General features: G+C 39.5%; 1 protein-coding gene across 6 annotated transcripts in view; it reads left to right on the forward strand.

Annotated features, from left to right (window-relative positions):
• Window positions 1–22,612, forward strand: part of EVI5 (ecotropic viral integration site 5) — a 204,482-nt gene that overhangs the window by 99,020 nt on the left and 82,850 nt on the right. For 5 of the 6 annotated variants that reach the window (XM_036754609.1, XM_036754608.1, XM_036754604.1 and 2 more), the window contains 4 exons: window positions 6,009–6,062; window positions 8,395–8,427; window positions 8,987–9,133; window positions 21,913–22,047. In XM_036754609.1, the coding sequence (XP_036610504.1) occupies window positions 6,009–6,062; window positions 8,395–8,427; window positions 8,987–9,133; window positions 21,913–22,047 (369 nt within the window). The remainder of the gene's footprint in view (window positions 1–6,008; window positions 6,063–8,394; window positions 8,428–8,986; window positions 9,134–21,912; window positions 22,048–22,612) is intronic. The other variant, XM_036754607.1, reaches the window with a different exon arrangement.

The raw sequence follows: 22,612 nt of genomic DNA on the forward strand, positions 1-22,612 counted from the left end.
GTAAGCAGCTTTCTCAAAAAGAGTAGAGAGCTGTGGGATGACAGCTAGAAGTAAGAGATAGCGAGGGGCAATGAGAGCCCGTGGCAGGGTGGTGGCTGTGTGATTAGAAAGAAGGAAACTCACACAAGAGATATTAAAAAGATAGAAACGAGATTTTATCACAGAAGGCTAACTCTGAGTGAGGAGCAGAGGTAGACATCAAGGCAGTGACTGGGCGACTGGGAGGATGTGGGCGAAGAGAATGAGTTCTGTTTTGGACATGCTGAGTTGGAGTTATCTGTGGGGCAGCTAGTTTGAAATGACCAAGAGGCAGTTGGTGATGCAGCAGTTAGACTAGGGCTGGATCTAGCTCTGGGAATCATCTGCATAGACATGAATCCATCTGTATAGAGGAGCTGCTGTCACCAAGTGAAGTACTAGAGAAGACAAGATGGACCAAGACGTATGTGAGTGTTTTATAGGTTTATATGTTAATGAAGCGTTATATACTGTCCCCAGACGTGGCCAGCATAAGTAGTTAACATTTTTTACAGCTAAATCAAGACTTTGTCTTCTCTGGCCCTGACCAAATTAGGAATGTTGTAAAAGAAATGTGCATTGTTAGTAGATTGAATATCCCACCCAACTCCAAAGTCTCTCTCATTCTAAGTGCAGCTTACAGCCAATAAACAGAAGTGAGATACATGGGCCGGGAGAGTGTGGAAAAATGACTTCATTACAAAGGTTTCTTCACAAGGCAGGCAAAGCAAAGAAAGAACAGTAAGATTAAGTTATGACATTACAATAAACGCATGCAGACATTTGAGGAAGTTAGCTTACATTTATAATTTATAATTGTCAAAGTTAATTTTTTAAAAAGTATCTATGTCTTTGCAGTGTATGTATAGTACCATCAGCGTTGAATTGCATGCTTCAGTTTCATGCTATTGAATTATATTATGGAATATTCTGAAGCAGAAATTCCTTTTTTTTTGGAGGGGGGAGGGCGAGGCAATTGGGGTTAAGTGACTTGCCCAAGGTCGTGCAACTAGTAAGTGTCAAGTGTCTGAAGCTGGATTTGAACTCAGGTCCTTCTGACTACAGGGCATGTGCTCTACTCACTGTGCCACCTAGCTGCCCCTACCACTTACCCTCTGCATTTGTAAATTGGGGATGACAGCATGTAGTTCCCAAGGTTGTTGCAAGGATCAAACAGTATATGATGTGCAAAATGCTTTGCCAATGTTTAAGCACTATGTGATTGTGAGGTGGTTATTATATTATATTTTCATGTGTAATAATACTTAAATTATACTTATTTACATACATATCACTTCCCTCTAGTCAAAGACCTCTTTTATTTCGTATCTCATCTCCGGGCCTAGTGCCTTACCTCCAACAGGATTAGTACTTAAATAATTTTTCATTTAATTTCTACCAAGCACTATTTTTATGAAAATTAATTCCTGCTACACAAGAAACAAATCCTATTGCAGATTATTGAAATAATTTATGACAAAACTTGTAGGAATTATTGGGAATGTAACATTTGAAATAATATGAAACATTTCTCGAAGCAGCTTTATATATTCTGAGTAGCGTAGCTTCTCAGGACATTGTAGTCCATGGTCACTCCTGCAAACAAGAATTTGAACTAACAGCTGCCTTTCTCCCCCTCCTCAGCAGCTCTTCTTCCTAGAGCTTTGGAGAAAGTCACCAGATTTTCCACTAGAGACACACAAATCCCTTAGAAGTGCCTCTGCCCCCGCAGTCCTTATTCCCGAGGGAGGAGGAGGGCTGTTGAGTGTCCTTCTCCTGCCTCACGCAGCTTCTCTGTGTTGTGCTCATACATGTCTGTACTACACAGAGATGACAAGAGAGAAGGTAACCCTGGGCTTTTTTCTTTATATCTTTTTTTTTAATCAGGCTTTTTATGCTTTATTCCTCTCCATGTCCCCTGTGATTGTTTCCCCGGCCCTACTCGCTATTCCTCATGTGACAGACTGTCTTCCAGCTTCCTACCTTCATGCTGGCCGCCCCCCAGGACTGAAATGTTCTCCCTCCTTACTTTTGGCCCCTTTGCTTTCTAAGCAGGAGGCCTTTCATGGTCCTTCCTGCTGCTAGGGCATTCCTTCTGAGATTACCTTCCACCAACACTGGGTAAAGATTACATGTACATGGTCTTTTGCATATGATCTCTCCCATTGAGTTACGTGCTCTTTAAAGGCAGGGGCAGTATTTTTGCCTTTTTTTTTTCCATCTCTAGTGCTTTTCACAATGTCAGACATACAGCATGTGGTTAACAAATGCTTGTTGACCAACATTTCTTCCAAGGTCACCACCATCCCTGCAGTCACCGTGGTCACTACCTAATAGTTATCTTCACCTCTTTCTCTCTCACTCCGTATATCCAGTTGCCAAGTCTTGCTGATTCTTCTTTAAAATATTTTTTATTCTGAACTTACTCACCAAAAAAGAATATTTTCATTTATGGCAAAACACAGTAAGAGGATTGTCTTGTGAAGCTATAGAATTCCATTTCATACTGATTGCTTTTTTAAAAGCATCATAAATTTCATGCCTTACTTTGAGAACTGTCCTGCTTGTCTGTGTTTCTTTCCTTCTTCCCTCTGTGCATTTTCGACACTGTTTCAGTGCCCCTTTTTCATTCCTGTTGCTACCCACCTCCTGCCAACCTCCCTCAGAAAACAAAAGAAAAACAAAACCTTTGTAACAAAGGAATATAGTCAAGCAGAATGAATCCACACAGCGGCCATATCCAAAAATGTGTGTCTCTTTCTGCAGCTCGAGTGCGTTACTTCTCTCTCAGGAGGTGGGCATTGTGCTTCATCACAGGTGTTTTGAAGACTTATTTGATCATTTTATCAATAAGAGTTAAGCCTTTCAAACAAATTTTTAAAATGTTATCCCAGTACAAATTGTTCTCTCATTCCTGCACATTTGGCCCTGCATCAGCTCATGCTACCCAGGGTCCTCTGAAGCTGTCCTTTTCGTCTCTTCTTGTGATGGAATATTCCCTTACATCCACATCTCAATTTGTTCAGCCATTCCTCGATGGCAGAATGGTTCCCCTCAGATTCTGATTCTTTGTTTCTTATTTTTTCCCTTTGTAATATCCCCTTCAAGATTGGGAAATTTGTTTTTGCCTGGGACTCTTCCCTTTTATTATCCTCCCTCTTCAATCTCACCCCCATCCCTGCTTATTTCTCTATATTCTATACTAAACTCTGTGTGTATATGTGTGTATGTGTTCAGCCGTCCTTTTTCAGATAAAAATGTAGTTTGATGCTCACTCCTCCGTGTCTTCCTCCATCTTGGTATGCTCTTCTCATGCACCCCAATTATGAGAAATAAATTTTGTACTCTTCCTCTTTTCCACACCCAATATATTCCTTTTACCCTTTGTTGTCTTTCCCCTCTAAAGTTATCAGATTAAAATCAATCTACTCCCAGGTCATTTTTCTTTTTTTAAAGTTAACTCCCTTGACCCTTACGACATTAAGGATTTTTTGATCAATGAAATGATCAAATCATTCCAGAGGACTAATAGGTGAAGCATGCTCCTCATATCCTGGCAGAAGGATAATGGGTTAAATTTGCAGATTGAGACACATTATTTTGGATATTATCAATGTGAGAATTTTTTTTTTTCTGTGACTAAATATTGTAATGGGTTCTTTATGGGGATAGGAGCAGGAAGGAGAAACTATACACACTTGATTATTTAAAGCATAAATTTGAATTTTTAAAATTGAATTATAGATTTTAAAAAGACATTAAGTTTTTTAAGGAATACTTGTTTCTTTCCCTCTTAGAATGCTAACACTGTATCATCATGCAGTCCCTTCCAGTTGCTCAAATAAATTTATGTTTTCTGGGTTTTTCTTGACTCTTATGTTTATATTTCAGAGTTCCTACTCAGCTCTGGGCTTCATAAGAAATGCTTGAAACTCCTTTATTCCATTTTTACTACTTTCTCTTTCAAGCTGTTCTCCTTCCAGTTCTTTCCTCCAGACCTTGTTTCATTTTTTATCCCTTGCTTCATTTTTTCTAGATATTCATGTAGTCTTTGGGGAAAATCCATTTTTTTTCCTTGAGTTTCTGCTTGAGTTATTACAGAATCATTCTCCTTCCAGGCTGGAATTTTGGGTATCTGTAGATCTGCAATAATTTTTAATACTGGTCCTTATCCTTGGTTTACCAATTTCTCCACTCTTAATTTCTGATTTAGGGTTTGTGCCAAGGCCAGTTTCTGCTTGCTCCTGTTACTTTGGTTAAGGTGGTTGGCGCTGCTGTTTCTTGCCCTGGATTGTCTGGGTTCCTGCACTGACCTGTACTTTCCAGAGTTAGATCTCCAGATACTCCTCCCCTCCCTGGCCCTTTGAGGTTTGGGTCTTCAATGCCCTCTGACTTCTGAGCCCCAGGAAGCTCAGATCTCCTAGACTGTCACTCTTGGGGCCTCCAAAGTTCCCCTTGTGAGTTTCTAACAAATCTGGAGATTTCTGGTCTCCTTGGGATGTTCTTAGGGGCCCCACCTCTCTTGCCTCCTGAAAGAGTCACAGAGTCTTCCTAAGCTACAAAAAAATCTTTGGATGATCTCTGGTCACACTGGGTGACAACAGACTATCTTGCCTGTACCCAAGCCTTTGGTTACAGTCCCCTGTTGTCCATGGGCTTCTGGATGGCCTTTGTGTAGTGAAAGGAGTATAAGAAATGACTTAGCATAGTTTCTTACTGGATTTCTTTATCATTTTTCAAGCTAGTATAAGTTTTGGGCTTTTGCTTGAGTAGATATGTGAGAGCTGGGTAGTTTGCCTGTATTCAGGCCACCATCTTGGCTGGGAGTCAAAAGTCTTGTGGATTCTGCCTCTGCAGTATTTCTTGTATCTGTCATCTCTCTGCTTAATAGCTACCACCCTGGTTTTGCTGTCTTCTCTTTCAAATACTAACCACACTGCTTTGCATTTAAAGCCCTCAGCAGCCTGATTCCATCCTATCTTTTCAGCCTTCTCATGCATCATTTCCTTTCTTTCAGTCTACCTCTTGGCCTGCTTGTCGTACTCTGGGCCTTTGCCCTGGCTGATACTCTGGCCTGGGGACCAGTGAAGCGGGGACGCTGTTCTCCCTCACTTCTGGCTCTTGGAATCCTTAGATGACTCAGAGCTCAGATCAAATGCTGCATCCTCTGTAAGGCTTTCCTGCTTTCCTCTCCCATTCCCACCCCACTTCCACAGCTAGGGCCTCCTCTTTCCCACCAAATACTTGCATTTATCTTGTATTTAATCATTTGTGTATATTTTGTCTTCACTGAGAGAAAGTCATTTCCTCGGGAAGTTCTTCCTAAGAGCTAAATGCAGTTCCTGACACACAGACGGTGCTTAATAGATGCTCTATGATTGATTACAAGGCTTTAAACAAGGTGGCCGCTGCTGGGCTTAGGATCAGAAAGCCCCCAGGTCTGGCCTTGGGAACCCCGAACAAATGATGTGTTCTCTGTGTTCCTCAGGTTATATTTCCTAGGATTTGTCAGCTAAGTTAGAGATGGTTGTGATCTGTTCTTACAGTCTTGGAAGACGCTTGCACATGGTAAATCTCCACATCACTGTAACAGTGCATTCTTCAGTCTACGGTGACTGATGGTATGAACGTTAAAGAGTGGTGTTAATAGGTGAGAAAAGGAGAGGTTTTGTTGAGGTTTTTAACAGCTGTTTTCTGTGCTCGGTAGATATTCAGGTGTTCTCAGTAAAGGTTTGTACGTGATACTGTACTTCCATAGAAGACATGTCTGCTGTACTTACTGTTATTTTTTTTAGCAGATGCGCCTGAAAGAATGTCATTGGTGGGGAAACATTTTTATATTTACTTTCTTTGCTTGTTTTTTTCTAAACTTCGTATTATCTTAATCCTTTTTGAGCTGAATTGAATTACATGTATCATAAGGATTTGGACTTGGGGAAAGTTTTTTCTCTTTTGAGAATACTTGAAAACATTACTTTTATTTTTTACAGAGATTACGCACAGAAAATAGACTTTTAAAACAGCGCATTGAAACATTAGAAAAAGTAAGTATATTACTGTTTAATGGGATCTCTGTCACATTTACACACTTACCTTTGGGGGGGTGGTATTCTATTATGAACACTGCATGGAAATGTAACATCTGTCCACTAAACTGCAATATTTGCTGCTTAGCTTCTTGCCTGTTTAAATAACCTGGCATTAATAAAAACTAAATATCTTGCGTGCTTTCAATTTTAAATTTTAAACTGAACTTGTTTACTATGTAAATGTTGCTTTATCAATGTATTCCTGGGCATTTAATCTATGAAAAGAGAAATAGTTTCTGTCTAGTCAGTCAACAAAAATTCCTTTTTATTTTAATATTATCATACATTTTTCAAAAGTTATAATTTCCCAACTACTGGGTAAATCCTTAAGTGACTGACTTACAGCCTAGCACTGGCATTTTGGATAAAGGAAGTTACTGGTTATAGATAGAAATTTTATTGCCTGTTATATTAGATTTCATTATTATTATGAGATTAACACTTTTAGCCCTTAGACTGTCTTTTAGTTTCACCTCTGACCCTTTCTCTTTTGTCATCATAGAGTTACTTAAACTATTTAATACTGGGCCCAACATGAGCATTTTGACAGGTGATATGGTTAACTTAGTAGTACTCTATTTTAAATTAATTTTCACCTTTCTAATTACATATTCTGATTTTGATGTGATAACAAATTTTCTGTGTTTGGATATCTTTCCTTTACTCTTTTGATCCCAAAGTAAGCTGGTTGCCACAATTTCTAATTCACATTTATGTATCATTTTTCATTTCATAACGTATCTCTTCATAACAGCCCTGGTGTGTAGGTTGTGCAAGGATCCATACTTCATTATTGAGACTCAGGGAAAGGGACTTATCTGGTTTGTCAGAGCTTTGCTCTTCTGATTTTCCCTGACTTTTTATATTAAAGTGGAAAATGAAAAAAATAACCTTTAAATTTAATTTGTCTTTAGTAGTCTATATTACCAAAGCAGATACTAATAAGTAGCGCTTTTCAGAGTATTGCTAACTTGTAAATATTGCAAATGTGTTATAATCATTTCTAAGTTAATTCTCAAATAATTAAAGAAATATGTAATTTTTATAGCTTAATTTTTTTCTACTGTGTTATGAAATAATGTATATGGGCAAGGTAATATCTTTAAACAAATGTGTTTATTTCATTTGATAGATAACAGCACAGGCATATTTTACTTTGTCTATAGAATTATTCAAATTTTAATGTCTTGGTAGTGTGACCATTGTGGAAATGCTATTTTTATAAAAACTATCCGGATGACCTTCGATATTGAATGGCTTACCCTATAGTTTGAAGGGGATTTAAAATTTCAAGATTAGTTTAAAAAAACTTGTGGTTTTGTGTCTTTAATTATATTCCATCCATTCGTTAAATGTTCTGTTTTTGTATAGTACAGCATGAGTGCCAAATTTGATATTTAAAAACATTGAGGTCAAAGGTCACCCTTGTTCACAAATTTAACTTCATCACGTAGAGAGAGACAGAAAGACAGATAGATTATAAATATTGGTTTTGGAAGCAGCCCTTCTCATGGAAGATGCGTTTTAATTTCAGTGAAGCAGTATTATAGTTGCTTTCAGGAATGATGGATTTGGAATTAGAATTCCATAAAACTCAGTGCTTGCTTTCTCTGTATAAGGAACCTTGTCACTAAGTAATTATTAAAAATATCATAAGCACCCTTAGTTTGGCAATAGTAGAGTTGTCCGCACGCTTTCTTTTTTTTTCCTAGATTTCAATAAAGAACCAAATTCCAAGAACATATTTACTTCATTCGATTGTTGTGGTGAATTATTTCACTTTCATTCTAGACATTCAGTGTAACCTTCCTTGCTTTGCCTCTTTGGAAGCTGCTGTCCCACGAACGCCGCTGCACTTTGTAAATTCAAATGTGTGCTCAAATTCTGCCTCCTTTCCATACGTGTGACCTGGCCTTTCAGTGACTGCGCAGAGGTGGGCAAGCCGGGCGGGATGAGGGTTACAACAGGGAGGCTTCAAAAAGAGTATTTTCTAAAAAGCTCTTTTCTCTGCATCCGGCAATTTAGGATTAATGTTAATTTGTCATAAGCAGTTTGCTTTCTGTATTTCACCTTAGGTTTGACATGTTTTTGTCAGAATAACAAAAGCTAATATCTTAAAAATAAATATAAATTCAAGTTCCCTAATATGGAGAGTATATTCTCTAAAGTTCTTTAGGAAAAGTAGGTGGAATTTTGAGCATGGTTTGTTTCTATTCTCAATTTTATCACTTTTTCACTTTTGTTTTGTTTCTTTCCCTTATATTCCTCTGAATTTTTCCTTTTATAGGAAAGTGCTTCCTTGGCAGATAGATTGATACAGGTATAGTTCTTGAGCATTTTCTCCAATTTTCCTCCCTACCCCTGCAGAAAAAATTAACAATCTAAACACCAGACTTAGAAAATCCTGTTTAATGCATGCACATTTACATGCATTTGTAAGGAAATATTTTAATTCTTAGATTATGTGGGCATAGACAATTCTTGATAGTATCATCCTGGTTTATTTTTAGGTTTCAGTCTTGGCATTTGCACGTTATGGATTTAACCTTATTTGAAATCCTATTTTAAATAGTACAAATTGTAATCTCTGGATCCTGTGAAATTCACTTCTTACATTGGAAACGTTTAATTGATGCATGTGCAGCTGAATAATATTGCATGAATTGAATTTTGCAAGAACAGTTGACTGTCAGTTTAATTTCACATTTAGTTCCCCCCAAATTGCCCAAGCAGCACTGAGTTGATAGCTATTGATTATCCAAACTGTGCTATGCTCTGAGGTTTATTTAATATGACAATGTAAATAGCTAAACCTCCCAAAGGCAGTCTTTTCTTGCATCTGTCCTCAATTGCTTTACAAAAAAAAATTATGTCCTAAGGGACAAGTGACAAGAGCCCAGGAGGCTGAGGAAAACTACCTCATAAAACGGGAGTTGGCCACCATCAAACAGCAGAGTGATGAGGCCAGTACTAAACTGGAGCAAGCTGAGAATGCCATCAGGGAGCTCCAGGAGCAGCAGCGATGGGTAAGGAGCCTGGGAGCACTTGTCTCAACTTTCTCATTCACTGTTTTTTCATTTCAGTGTTCATGGCACGATCTCTGTGCTCTTTGCATAAGTATTTTGTTCTCCATACTGAGAGGTCTTGGTATTCAGGGCCAAGCTCTGAGTCGCTGGAATAGACATTTTTTGGTGGTGGGCCTTTAGCCAACAGCTTCCTTGGGGTCCTCTTCAGTTCCACCAGCTTCTCAGGGAATACAAGTGCACTCTGCCCAGTGGGGTCCTCTTACCACTTGGCTGTCAAGATGTTTATTTCAATGTGTGCCATTTAATCCTGGGGAGTATTTGGACTAATTACCTTGGCATTGTTGGCATCCCAAGTTCAGGAAGCTGCCTAGCAACCACGTGAAGCCCATATGGAACCTAAGAAGGTGGTGGGTGCTGTGAGAAGAGCGTTGGCTCTGGCCTCTGAAGAGCCACGTTCAGATCCCCTCTGTGGCTTGAGCAAGGCACTGAACCTCCCTGTCTTGCCTCAGTTTCCTCATCTGCTTGGGTGACACGGTTTCTGAGGGAACTTCCTAGCCCCAAATCAGTGACTCTCTGCTGAGATGTCTGTGACAGCCTCACCAGTGGCATATGGAGCGGAGCTCCCTGAATCCAGCTCATCAGTTTGCCTGCTCGGCGGGGGGCGGGTCAGCCTTATCTGGCTCCCAGCACAAAGGTCCTTTGATTGGTGGTCTTTCAGCTGAACTCCTACTGCATTCTGGCATCTCATAGTCAATGGTGAGGTGTCATGGATATGGGGTGTAGCAGAAAGGATTGGCCCCGGCCCTAGCAGATTAGGGCTACAAAGAGGCAGGAAGATGTCAACTCAGAGGATAGTGTTGCCCTCTATGGTAATAGGGAAGGTAGGATGTGGAGGAAGGTTTAGGAGAGAAAATAAGAGTGAGTTCTGTTTTGGATGTGTTGAGTTCATGGTATCTACTGGACATCTAGTTTGAGGTGTCTGAAAGGCACTTTGGAGATGCAAGATTGGAGGTCAGCAGAGAGGTTAAAGCAGGAAAGGTAGATCTGAGAATCATCCCCTTCGAGATGATAATGAAATTCCTAAGAGCTGACAGGATCACCAAGTGAAGTAGTATGGAGAGAGAAGAGAAGGGCACTCTGGACAGAGCTGGGAGGCACACCTAGGGTTACAGGGCATGAGCTAGATAAGGATCCAGCCCAGGAGACAAAAAGAAAGGTCTGACAGGTGGAGCAAAGACAGTGGTGTCCCACAGAAAAACTAAAGCAATAAGGAGAGTTGATATTTGAAGGATGGACTGAAAAGTAATGGAAAAATATTTCTCTGTTGAGGAGAACCACCTAAAATGTTGGCCCTTTGATAGAGAAAGAAAACTGCTAACACAGCTGAAATGACAGGATTCTATTATTTTTTCTACCTTTTGCATTTGTGAAAAATACCACTTTTGATTAGACACAGGGATGGCAGAAAATGCATAATTTGTAGTTAAGAAAGAATAAGTCACCAATGTAGTGCACTTGCTAGTAAAGCAATATAATATATTAATCAAATTAGGACGCTAAACTGTCCTTGTGGTTGATCAGAATTTTATGAGACTACTGTGTTCAGATTTAGTTTTTCCACATCCTTTTTCAAATGCTGAAACCTAGAGGTTGTTCGGAGAAGATCAAAGATGGTAAATGAGAACTGTGAGTAAAGGCTTGGATAGGCTGCAGAAGTTTTAAGGCTACTGCTCAAAATGAGGAGGGGACAGGAATCGGAGGTGATGGCTCTTCACGCATCTGAGGACCGATGTCACTTAGCCTGGGACCAGGGTGTGGGAGTGCCAGGAATGGAGTGCTGCCCCTGCTAAGAGAAAACTTACCACTACACTGAATGCCTGTCAGGCCTTCTTCACAGGGCCAGGATTCTAGCTCTGGTGGGAAGCTTAATTAGATTACCCCTGTGGTTCTAACTCAAGACTCTGAGATGTCTACATAAAGATTAAGAGGTAACATAACTGTCTTCAATATCTTTTGCTTAGCAGCAGCTTTTATGAAAAATATGGACAGTTTGGAAGGTGACTTTATACCTACAAAGAGTCAAATTAGGAACAAAAGAAATTACATTCAGTTTCATTTAGAAAGATCAGTTAAATGTAAGGTATAATTTATCAGTTACTGGAAAGATTAAACAATAAAAGAATAAGCCATGTAAGCCAAGAAAGGAAGTCATATAAGCTGTCGTTTAGGAAGTTTGTTGAATTGTTTTGTTTTGAAAAGTAGTCTGGCATTTAGTTAACCAGTATTACTTGTTCTAGCTTACAATGTAACAGTCTGAAAGCTGAGATTAAAAAAAGAAAGGCAAAAGCAACACCTGCCCTCAAGGAGCTTACATTCTAGTGGAGGAGCCAACATGTGAAAAACTAGGTGCACACAAAATCTCTACAGAGGAGAAGATGAGGGTCTCCTAGAAGAAGGCATTGGGAGAGATCTCCTTCGGAAAGGGGGCTTGGGGCTGAGCCGTGAAGGAGCCGAGGAGGCTCAAAATCAATGGATATCATCTAGCGTGATGATGCTTTGTATTCTTTTGGATGGACTAATTTGTTATGTTTATAATCATACTGCCTAGAAATGTGGTCACCCTTTTTCCCTTAGCTTTTTTAATTGGAAAAATTATTTTAATATTCACCTGCAGTTTAAATGTTACATATATATGTTGATATCTTCCCTTAATTTGTAAGTAGTTCTTTGAAATGTAATTATATTAGTAAAAGTTCTTAATTCACATTGCCTTTTTTTCAATTTAGAACAACAAATATTTATTGTATTCACTATTCCTCGAAAAGTTATCTTAATTTCCAAGGAAAAAATATTGATATATTTCTTAATTTTCAAAATAGGATAATCTAAGAAGGACTTTCTAGAGTGGAAATATGAATATATTCATTTAACATGTCCACCTGTCACTTTTGTTTACAAACTGCTCCAGTGTATTCATTGTGGAAGTTGAGAATGATTTTACACACCGCTTTTCAGGGATGCAGCTACTGTGTAAAGTGTGCTTATTTTTTTATTCACCTGTAATAACAGGTGATATTTTTAGAGGGCTTTACAGTTTCCAAACGCTTAACATAGGCTATTTCCTTTCTGCCTACCTCAGCGAGGGGAGTGCCCCATTCCACAGATGAGGAAACCAAGGCTCAGCGTCACACACCCCTAAGTGTCAAGGTCTGAATTTGGGCAGCTGGGCCGTGCAGTGGGGAGAGCCCAAGACCCAGAGTCTTGCCGCTGCCGCTTACTGGCTGTCTGACCTGTGGGCCTCACTTTCTTCATTTGTGGAATGGGAATGATAATAGCACCTACCTGCCAGGGTGGTTAGGATAGATTGGCATGAGATGTGTAAAGTGTTTTGCAAACCTTAAAGCTCTACGTAAGTGCAGGCTGTTGTTATTACTTGAATCTAGACTTTCCTGACTCCAAGTATGGCACTATAGGGCCGCCAAGGTGGTGCCATAGTGCGTAGAGCGCTTGCCCTGGAGTCAAGAAGCCTCATCTTCCCAAATTCAAATCTGGCCTCAGCCACTTAATACCTGGGCAAGTCACTTCACCCGGCTTGCCTCAGTTCTTCATCTGTAAAATGAGCTGGAGAAAGAAATGGCAAACCCCTCTGGTATCTTTGAAGAAAACCCCAAATAGGGTCATGAAGGGTCAGGCAAGACTAAATATGAACATGATATCTATCCACTATGTCACAGTATCACAAAGACCATAGAGAACCAGAGACTATCCATGTCGGAAACCTTGCCTTTCAAATAGTTGGTTTTATATTTTTGAGTATGAGGATGTTCGAAATTCCATGGCACTCTACAAAATGAATGGAAAAATTATGCCTTAAAAAAAAAGAATAGCCAGCCCATCTGGGATACCACAGAAGCATTTTAACAAAGCATTCAGGACATCAGCTTTTCTGCTTGCCTAATATAATAACTTTGGTTTTTGCATCTTTTTAGCTTCCAGTCCCCATATTTGAGAATTTCACTAAGCTAGAAGTTGGGACTGGTGTTTTTGGGTTGAATTGTGTGATCTAATCATATATTGCTTACTTTCATCCTGGAAAGTTGGGTAATATCTGCCTTTCTAAAATTGGTCACATCTTTATGACGATCTATATATTTAAAACATTTGTTTCCCGTGTAACAAGATTTTTTTAAAAATCACTTATTTTAAGCAGATTGCTAAGATAGAATTCTAAATCAAGCTATTCCCTTTTTTCTCCTTCAGATCTCACCAGTTGGTTAATCCCATTCTCCATGCTAATCCTCATTTTGTTTTGGGCAGAAGGTGAACTTGACCTCTAAGGTCTCTTTCCATTCTGCAGTGGTTTGGTTCAGTCTTCAATTCCTGGCAGTTCTGGAAAAACACACATTGTTACTTATAAATGTCATCAGGTTGTCTTTCTGGTGACAGAGAATGGCCATGTAACATTGAAGAAGAGGAAGAAGAGGCTTTCTAACATCTTTAAACTTCTCTGACTGTATTAGAGTTTGAAGGATAATTTTATTCTCTATTTCACTAAGGCAGAGTATTGTCAAAAACAGAGGCTGCCTATCCAATAAAAGAATTTTGTCAGTTCAATAATAGTCAGTAAATATTTATTAAATGCCTCCTGTGTGCCAGGTTCTGTGCTAAGAGCTGGGGATACATATGAGAAAAAGGCTGCCCTTGTGCTCAAGTTGCTTACAATCCAATGGAGGGGATAGAAGCCAAGGGAGAGTACACACAAAAGGAAGCTGAAAGGGGAGAGGCTGGTGCCAGAGGGGAGCGGGGAGGGGACTGGGCTGGGAGAAGCTTTGTGTGTGTGGAGTTGAAACTCAGCAGAGCAGCTGGTGGGAAATGAAGAGTAGGAAAAGCTGAGCCCTCTATACAGGGAGGCTTTGGGGGGGGGGGGGGGTTTAACTTTACCTTTCAGCCCTCCAGTCAGACAGAGAGGCAGCTGAGGGTACTGGGGAGGTGTGGAGTACCTTCTTGGTGAAGTGATGAGCTTTTCCTGGAGAGGAAGCAGAGCTGAGTGGGAAATGAAGAGTAGGAAAAGCTGAGCCCTCTATACAGGGAGGCTTTGGGAGGGGTTTTTAGCTTTACCTTTCAGCCCTCCAGTCAGACAGAGAGGCAGCTGAGGGTACTGGGGAGGTGTGGAGTACCTTCTTGGTGAAGTGATGAGCTTTTCCTGGAGAGGAAGCAGAGCTGAGTGGGAAATGGAGAGTTGGAAATGCTGGGCCATGTATAAAGGGAGGCTCCACCCTCCAGCCCTCCAATCAGAGGGGAGAAGCCTCGGAGGGTACTGAGGACTTCCTTTAAATTTTGAGAAATGATCATAGATATAAATCATAAGATACAAATATTCCATAATTGCCCTTTCTATAAAACATGCTTATTAAATAGTGTCTGCCTTTTGCCCGTGGATAGGTTTTTATTGTTTTGATTTTGCCTGTTTCCCTTGGTAATCAATTACTGACCAAGTTTGCTAATGATTAAAGAACAAAACAAAGACCTATTGGTTCTGTTTTATGTTACCGATTAAGGTCAAGCTTATTGAGAAATAAAGTTTAGCCTGGGGATGAGTAAACCACTATTCATTGTACTTTTTAAATGTCAGCATTTCAACTAACATTTATTAAGGACCCACTATATGCTAGACATTATTAAGAACATTCCTGGCTAGAAAAGGAAATGCAATGGTCAGGGTTAGAGCTGAGTTAGGATGAGGGACCAAGATGATAGTTGTTACCTCTGAGGAATTAAAACAACAAAAGCAAGGCTTCCCATGTGTTTGGTAGATTCTAGGATTTGGGAAATAACAGAGACAAGCATTAGATAGAATAAGAATATGAGGAGGGGTTGTAATCTAATGGGGAGAGTGTTGACTATAAATGCATCAAAATATCAATACTACAGGCATACCTCAGAGATAGTGTGGATTCTGTTCGAGAGCAGCACAATAAAGCAAATGTATTGCAATAAAATAGATCATACAAGGTTTTTGGTTTCCCAGTGTATATAAAATTTATGTTTGCACTATATTGTAGTCTGTTAAGTGTGCAGTCTTTTCATGTCTAAAAAAAATATGTTAAAAAAATACTTTATTGCTAAAAAACAACAACAACAACAACAAAAAAAAACAACTGCTAACCATCATCTGAGCCTCCAGCAAATCATAATCTTTTTGCCATTGGAGGGCCTTGCCTCGGTGTTGATGGCTGCTGGCTGATCAGGGTGGTGATTGTTTAAGATTGGGTGGCCATGGCAGTTTCTTAAAATAAGACAACAATGAAGTTTGCCCCAGAACACTTAGAGGCCATTGTATTATTAATTGGTCTGATTTCAGTATTTTTACTTCTTGGGGAGGAGGGAGGTCCTAGAAGTGGGACTGAGACAAGGAATGGCTAGTTGGTTGAGCAGTCAAAACACACACAATATTTATTAATTAGGTTTACCATCTTTGAGGCTATAGTTTGTTGCACCCCAAAACAATTACAATAGTAACATCAAAGCTCACTGATCACAGATCACATAACATATAATAATAATGAAAAAGTTTGAAACATTGTGAGAATTTCCAAAATGTGACACAGAGACATGATGTAAACACATGCGGTTGGAAAAATGGTGCCAGTGTGCAGGGTTGCCACAAACCTTCAAATTGTAAAAACCACAACATCTGGAAAGCACAATGAAACAAAGTATGCCTGTATATATAAAATTGCTATTCAATGAAGAAATGGACCTTAACCTTCAAGGAAATTAGGAATCAGCCTAGTAGGAGAGGCAGAACATGTACACAAATAACCATAACACAAAACAGTACCTGAAAGAGGTTTAGTCGGGTCATTTATGATGGGGGAGGAGGAAGGAAAGCTTCATAGTGGAGGTAACAGTTACCCTGGGTGGAAGGATTAATAGAATTTCAACAGGCTGACAATGGGAAGGAGAAAGGTATTTGGTCTTGAGAGAATCAGGGCATTTCAGATGTACAATACAGCTTGGGTAAAGGGACCAAATTAGCACAGACTTTCAAAGAAAAGTAATGCATAGACTTCTGGAGACAAATACAGATAGATGCAGATTCAGCACTGGGCCATCAAACTTTGAAAATGTTCATTTGTCCATTTTCTTGGATCCATGCTAGATCTTCCTACTTTCTCTGGGTTCAGCTGACCCTGGCCTTTCTTCCCCTTCCCTCCTGAAGGGGGCTCCCCATGTTCATGGGTTTGAGGGAGGAATCATTACCTTTAGATTCTTTTCCTCTCTGTTCTGCTTATTTTGCACATTTTGTCTTTGTCTTTGTGTGTCAGCAAGCTGAAGTGCCAGAGCTAGGACCTTCATCTCAGCCCCATCGGGTCCTTATTGCACTACAGTTAGCAACTATGGCTCCCAAAGTTCTTAACCTAGGCTTTGTGAACTCTTAATAAATATCTTAAATTATATTTCCATGTAACTGATTTCCTTTGTAATCTCATTTATTTTTTCTTATTTATTTAAAAACATGATTCTGAGACAGAGTCCACAGGCTTCACCAGCCTTCATCAGGGTCTGTAGCAGGCACAAAAAAGGTCAAGAACATCTGCCCTCGAAGGAGGCTCTTGTTCATTTCATGGACCTCCGTGTGTACTCTGGAGTTCTCTCGTTTCTCTGAAACCAAGTTTAGCTCTAGTGAGAGCCTCTGTTTTTTAACCTTGAACTTCAATGTTCCCTGGATTTTCCATAAATTTTCCTTTGCCAGCTCACCTCCTAGAATCTAGGTTTTAGGGTTGCTTACTTATAGTAGATCAATATTAGAGCCCCCCCCAACATGGAATCTGTATTATTGGCCCAGTAGACTCCTTGTCTCTAACAGACCATGTTGTAAGTGAGGAAGCTGAGTCTATTCCCAGAGATCCCATCCACCTTACTGCATTGGATTAGTAAAGTTCTGGATCTCAAGGAACCGAAGCACAGTTCTTTCTTCTGGTGCTAACCAGTAGGTTTATCGATAACATACAAGCCACCAGTTACACATGCAGACCCACACACTCAAGGTGTACCAGGATGTATCCACTGTGTACCTTTCAGTGCTCTAGACAACTCTTTAAGACTATGAATGGGATTTATCCAAAGAAATCATTGTGGGTGCACAGGGAACTCACCAACCAACTTAGATTTAAAAAACAAATATCCAGAAGATAGAAACAAGGTCAGGTGACAAAGATGAATAGAAGGGTGTGGTAGTCCACGTAAAACTATCCTCAGCCATAGTAAGCCCAAAATGAGCTGAGGCTGACTAGGGGAGCCAAAGATATCCAAAAGGATGTTGTTAGCTTTATTGGGAAGAGGAGGAGATTCAAAGAAAAGAGAGGACTTTTGCTTGGTATAGTGAGACAGGGAGGAGGCAGAGCTACTCATTTCTCCTTTTATATGTTTTCTCTGCATAGGAGAACATCCTTTACACTGGATAGAACAGAAATGATAACAGGGAAGTTGATACCCAAGATAAATAAAGAGCTGTTAAGTAAGAGGTGGTATTTGAAAAGTCATAGAAAATGAGAAAGGTATCACGAGGTTGGAGAAGGACAAATGCCTGATTTTTAAAAAAAGGGGGAGGGGAAGGGGAGGGGAGGAAACAGTCGGCAAGCTCAAGGCTGGTGAACTTGACTTGGATTCTTGGGAAAGTTCTAGTATAGATTATCAAAGAGATGATTGGCAAATGTCTAGAAAGAAAGGCAGTGAAGAGTAGCCATTGAAAGTTCAGCATCAGGGCAGCTAGGTAGTGCAGTGAGTAGAGCACTGGCCTTGGAGTTAGGAGGACCTGAGTTCAAATGTGGCCTCAGACACTTGACACGTTTACTAGCTGTGTGACCTTGGGCAAGTCACTTAACCCCAATTACCCTGCCCCCCTCCCCCAAAAACAAAAACAACTAAAAGTTCAGTGTCAGTAAGGCAGGGGGTCTCCAGCGGAATGCCCCAGGGAGCTGTGCTTGGCCCTGTACTCTTATACATTTTGTTTTAATCAGGAACTCAGATGAAGGCATACATGGTATGCTCCTTTGTAGATGACGCTGAAGTGGGAAAGAGACCTAACAAAAAGTGGAAGACAGTCAGATGGAAAAGGTCCTGGCAGGCTAAAGTGCTGAGCTGAATCTAACAAAGTAGAACTCAATTAGGAATAAATGGGAAAAAAAATTAGCTTTACAAGTATAAGATAGAGGAGGCATGAATAAATAGTATTTCTGAAAAGGACCCAGAGGTAGGTTAGAGCCAGATAATAGATCTGAGAATCATCAGTGTAGAGATAATAATTGAATCCATAGGAGTACATGAGATCTGCAAGTAAAATGGCATAGGAAAAGAGAAGGCAGCCCAGGACAAAACCTTGGAGACTTTGGTAAGGCACGATATGGATGAAAATCCCACAAAGGGGACTGAGAAATAGTTAAGAGTGGAATCAAGAGAGAAATTCATGCAGAAAACCTAGAGAGAAGAGAGTATTAGGTTGAGGAGGGTAATTGACAATGCCAAAAGTTCCAGGAAAGTCGAGAAGGATGAGTATTGAGAAAAAGGCCATTAGATTGGGCAGTTAATGGGGTAACTTTGAAGAGAGCAGGTTCTTCTGAGTTTGGAAGCCAGACTATATACAAAGGTAGAGCATGAGAAGAGAGGAAGCAGAGTCTGCTTTCTCAAGGAGTTTAGCCACAAAAGGTATGAGAACTTTGGGATGACAACAGGGATAGATGGATCAACCATGGGGGAGATGTGGACAGTTGGGAAGCAACCATTAGACAGGGACAGACGGAAGATAAGTGAGAAAATGGGGATTCTATAGAGAGGGCAGTCTGCTGGAGAGGACTGGATGGAATGGGATCACTTGTACATTTAGAGGGATTGTCCCTGACAAGGAGAAAGGCAACCTCTTTTTATTTGAGGGATGAGGAGGTAAGAGTGGAGGAAGACATTTGGGTGATGTGAGAAGACAGACACCCATTGAGTGGCCTTAATTTTTTCAGTGAAACATGAGGCAAGGTTCTTAGCAGAAAGTGGGGGGAGGAGGAGCCACGGGAAGTTTGAGGAGGGATGGGGAGGTTTGGCAGATCCACCGTGGAGGGTGGGATAATGAGTTAATTATGGAAATGGAAACAGTTTGCTTCGCAGCAGTGAGGGCCTGGTTGAAATTGCCCAATGTAAATTTGTAGTGGACCCAGCTTCATTTTTTGGGGCTTTGTTCAGCACTATGGGTGTAGGAATGATGGCAGCAGATGGTAGAAGTGATTGAGGCTTGGCAGGGCAGGATTGGCAATAAAAGATGATGACTAAAGAATTAAGTAGTAAAATAAGGAGTTAAGGGACTCAAGATGTAAATACATGTAAACAGAGAAGGGGTGTGTGTATAACTTGAGGTGAAGGGAATTAGTACGGACTGTGGGAATGGGGTTGGAAAAAGCTTCCTTTAGGAGGCAGTGTAGGGGCTGAGCCTTGAAAGAGAAGTGAAGAGGGAATGCGAAGCAGCCATGGGGGACACCTGAGCAAAAGTGTACAAACAGGAGATTGAGCTCCAAGTTCTGAGAACAGCAAGGAGGCCAATTTGGAATATAGACTGTAGAGAATATTAGGATTAGAGTATTATGCAAAATGCCTAGAAAGTTGGGCTTTGAGAAAATGCTGAACTGAGGAGTTTGTATTTTATCCTAGAGTTAATAGAGAGCCATTGAAGGTACTTGGATCAAGTTGTGATGTAGGCAGACTTGTGCTATAGCAAGGACTCCCAAGTCCAAGACGGTTGTAATCTAAGTGAAAAGTGAGGAGAGTCTGAACAAGGCAATGAATTCCATTTTAGAAATATTTGAAGAGGGGTATGTGTGTGTGTGTGTATGTGTAAGAGAGAGAGAGAGATAGAGACAGAGCAAGCAAGAAAGAGTCAGTCATCTGTGTAGAGATAACCAAATCTTCAGTAGCTGATGAGATCACCAAGGGAGAAAATGTAGAGAGAGAAATGCTCCCAGGACAGAGCCTGGAAGGATACTCACAGTTAGGGGACAGAACATAGATCAACATCCCAGTAGGAAATGCCTTCGTATATATTTTCACTGTTTTCTGAGAAAGCAGGGAAGTGATACATTTTTATATAAAATTCCCACCCAAAATAGTAAATTTGAAAGTTGTTATGCCAAATGGTGACTCAGAATAACAAATTTCCCAAGTATATGGTACAACTGATGTGGTAATAAGAATTTGACCTCACAACATTTAATATCGGCCTTTTGTAGTTGATTAATGGGTTTCCAGTGAAGTGCCAATGCATAGTTGGTTGAGTTTTTATGTGAGCCAGTTTTTATTCTGTTCCAAGGAGCCCTTGAGAGTCTTGTGTGTGCATTGCAGATTTACACGTCCATCCTTACCGTTAAAAAAAAAATCAATAGTAATCCATGGTGGTAATGAGTTGTCATTTTTGTATGTAAAAGATGGCATCTTTTTTAAGTGAAGTTTCAGTTGTTTATAGAATGATTTGGGGGTGAAATTTTACCGATGCTTTTCTAAATGAAGCTTGAGCCCTGTTTGTCGAGGCTAATTGAGCTTTGAATGCTGGTAAAATTCTTCAGTAGAATTATAGCATACCCAGTATTTCATTTTTAAAAATATGCCCACATTAAAGGGACTGTATTTTTAATAGAATCGTTTAATTGATTGTTAAAGGTAAGTAAGGAGTTCATTCCATTGTAACACTCTTGTACTTCTTTAAAAGACTCATTATTTGAGGAAATTCCGTATGGAAAAGATTTACGATAAATAGAAATACATTTACCTATCTGCATGTTCACATTACAGTTGCATCTTAATTGGAAGTGAGAGTACTGTTGAGGTAGATCATATTATGGTCCAGCTCATCATTTTTTATTTTATATTTATATTTTATTTTATATTTAGTGGTTTTTTAGTGCTACCATGTTGATAATTATGTAATAGATAACTAATTCCATAAGAATTTGTTTTGAAATTAAATCCTTTCTACCTTACTGTCTTTAAAAAGCAAATTAATACATACTATAACTGTAGTGGCTAAATGATTCAAATTGATTTTTATAACAGCTAGTCAGATCTCTTCTGCATTGTTATTTGTTGTGCTCGTTTGACATTCATTGTATAAAAAGGCTTGTGTTGTAATGAACAGAGCAGTTGCTAATGGAAAAAGCAATTGGAACCTTTGATGTTTCATTTGTTACTTTTAGTTTCTTATTGCAACATCAGCATTTTCTTTTTCTAGAAGCTATCACTGCCCTTTATGGAAATCTCGATTTTCAAGGATAAACACATTTTATTGTTGTTAAGGAATTTAAGGTGGTTCAAATGATGATGGCTAATTTTTTCACTCATGTTTTGTTATAGGATAGTGTTAAGTAAAATTGTAGCTTCTATTATCTATAAACTGTAATGCAGACCGTTATGATTTTAGGAAATGAAATTACTGCCAGCATTAAATTTATTATTAATTTATGAATTAATAGTAATTTTTGCCAGATACTCTCTTTGGACATTAGAGTTAGTTGTTTTTTTTTTTTTGTTTTGTTTTGTTTTGCTGTTTTGAGGAATATTTGGCATTATCTGTTGACTAAGATGAAGTCGGGATGAGGGGGAAGGAAAAAGAGGAAAAGGGCCTGCCATTGACTGGATTTCAGTAGAATTAATAAGTATACAATTGAAAATGTTTAAATGTGTTTACAGTTTTTAAGTTGTTTATATCTTTTTGTAACTTTAATACATTTATCTGTAACTTGTAGCACAAATGCAGTGCCCGCTACAGTGAAAAGTTTGTGCTGCAGCTGGAGGAAGAGTTAGTTCAAGCTAGGCTGCACGAAGCTGAGTCTCAGTGTGCCCTGAAGGAGATGCAGGATAAAGTCCTCGATATTGAAAAGGTAATAATGTTACTGTTCAGATGAATACTGCTACTGTTACTATATATCACATTCTAATATAGCACTTCACAGTTTTAAAAGTACTTTCCCCAAAATAATGCTGTAAGTTCATTCAAATTAAACCAAAAAATTGACAGTACTAGGAATGGAGAAGACATTTAATTAATGAGTGAATAAAACTTACTTTTAAGGGTTTTGCCTACTATTAAAATGGGGCCTGAGAGAAGCAAACTAGAAAATGACTCTTGGAAGATCCCCTGTTGCCCTCTGTGATTTCGTCAGGTTATGGGGTCTTAGTAAACTATAACAATGTGATTTTGTTGCTCTTTGTTTATTTACAGTGTGTACTCTGCCTATTTCTGAAAGGATATGAGGCATCTTAGAACCTTAAACACCATGCAGAATGGGAGAGTTGGGGGTGGAAATCAATACAGAAGCCATCTAAAGAGGAATAAAGAGATGAGGTCTTGCCAGGCACTTGAGAGAAACCAAATACCATTTGAGCCCCGAATGGAGCTCTGGATGTCTTAGCAACTAAAGCCAAATGGAAAAAGTCCCTTGGGTT

Source organism: Trichosurus vulpecula, chromosome 4, assembly GCF_011100635.1.
Source record: "Trichosurus vulpecula isolate mTriVul1 chromosome 4, mTriVul1.pri, whole genome shotgun sequence".
NCBI lineage: Eukaryota > Metazoa > Chordata > Mammalia > Diprotodontia > Phalangeridae > Trichosurus > Trichosurus vulpecula.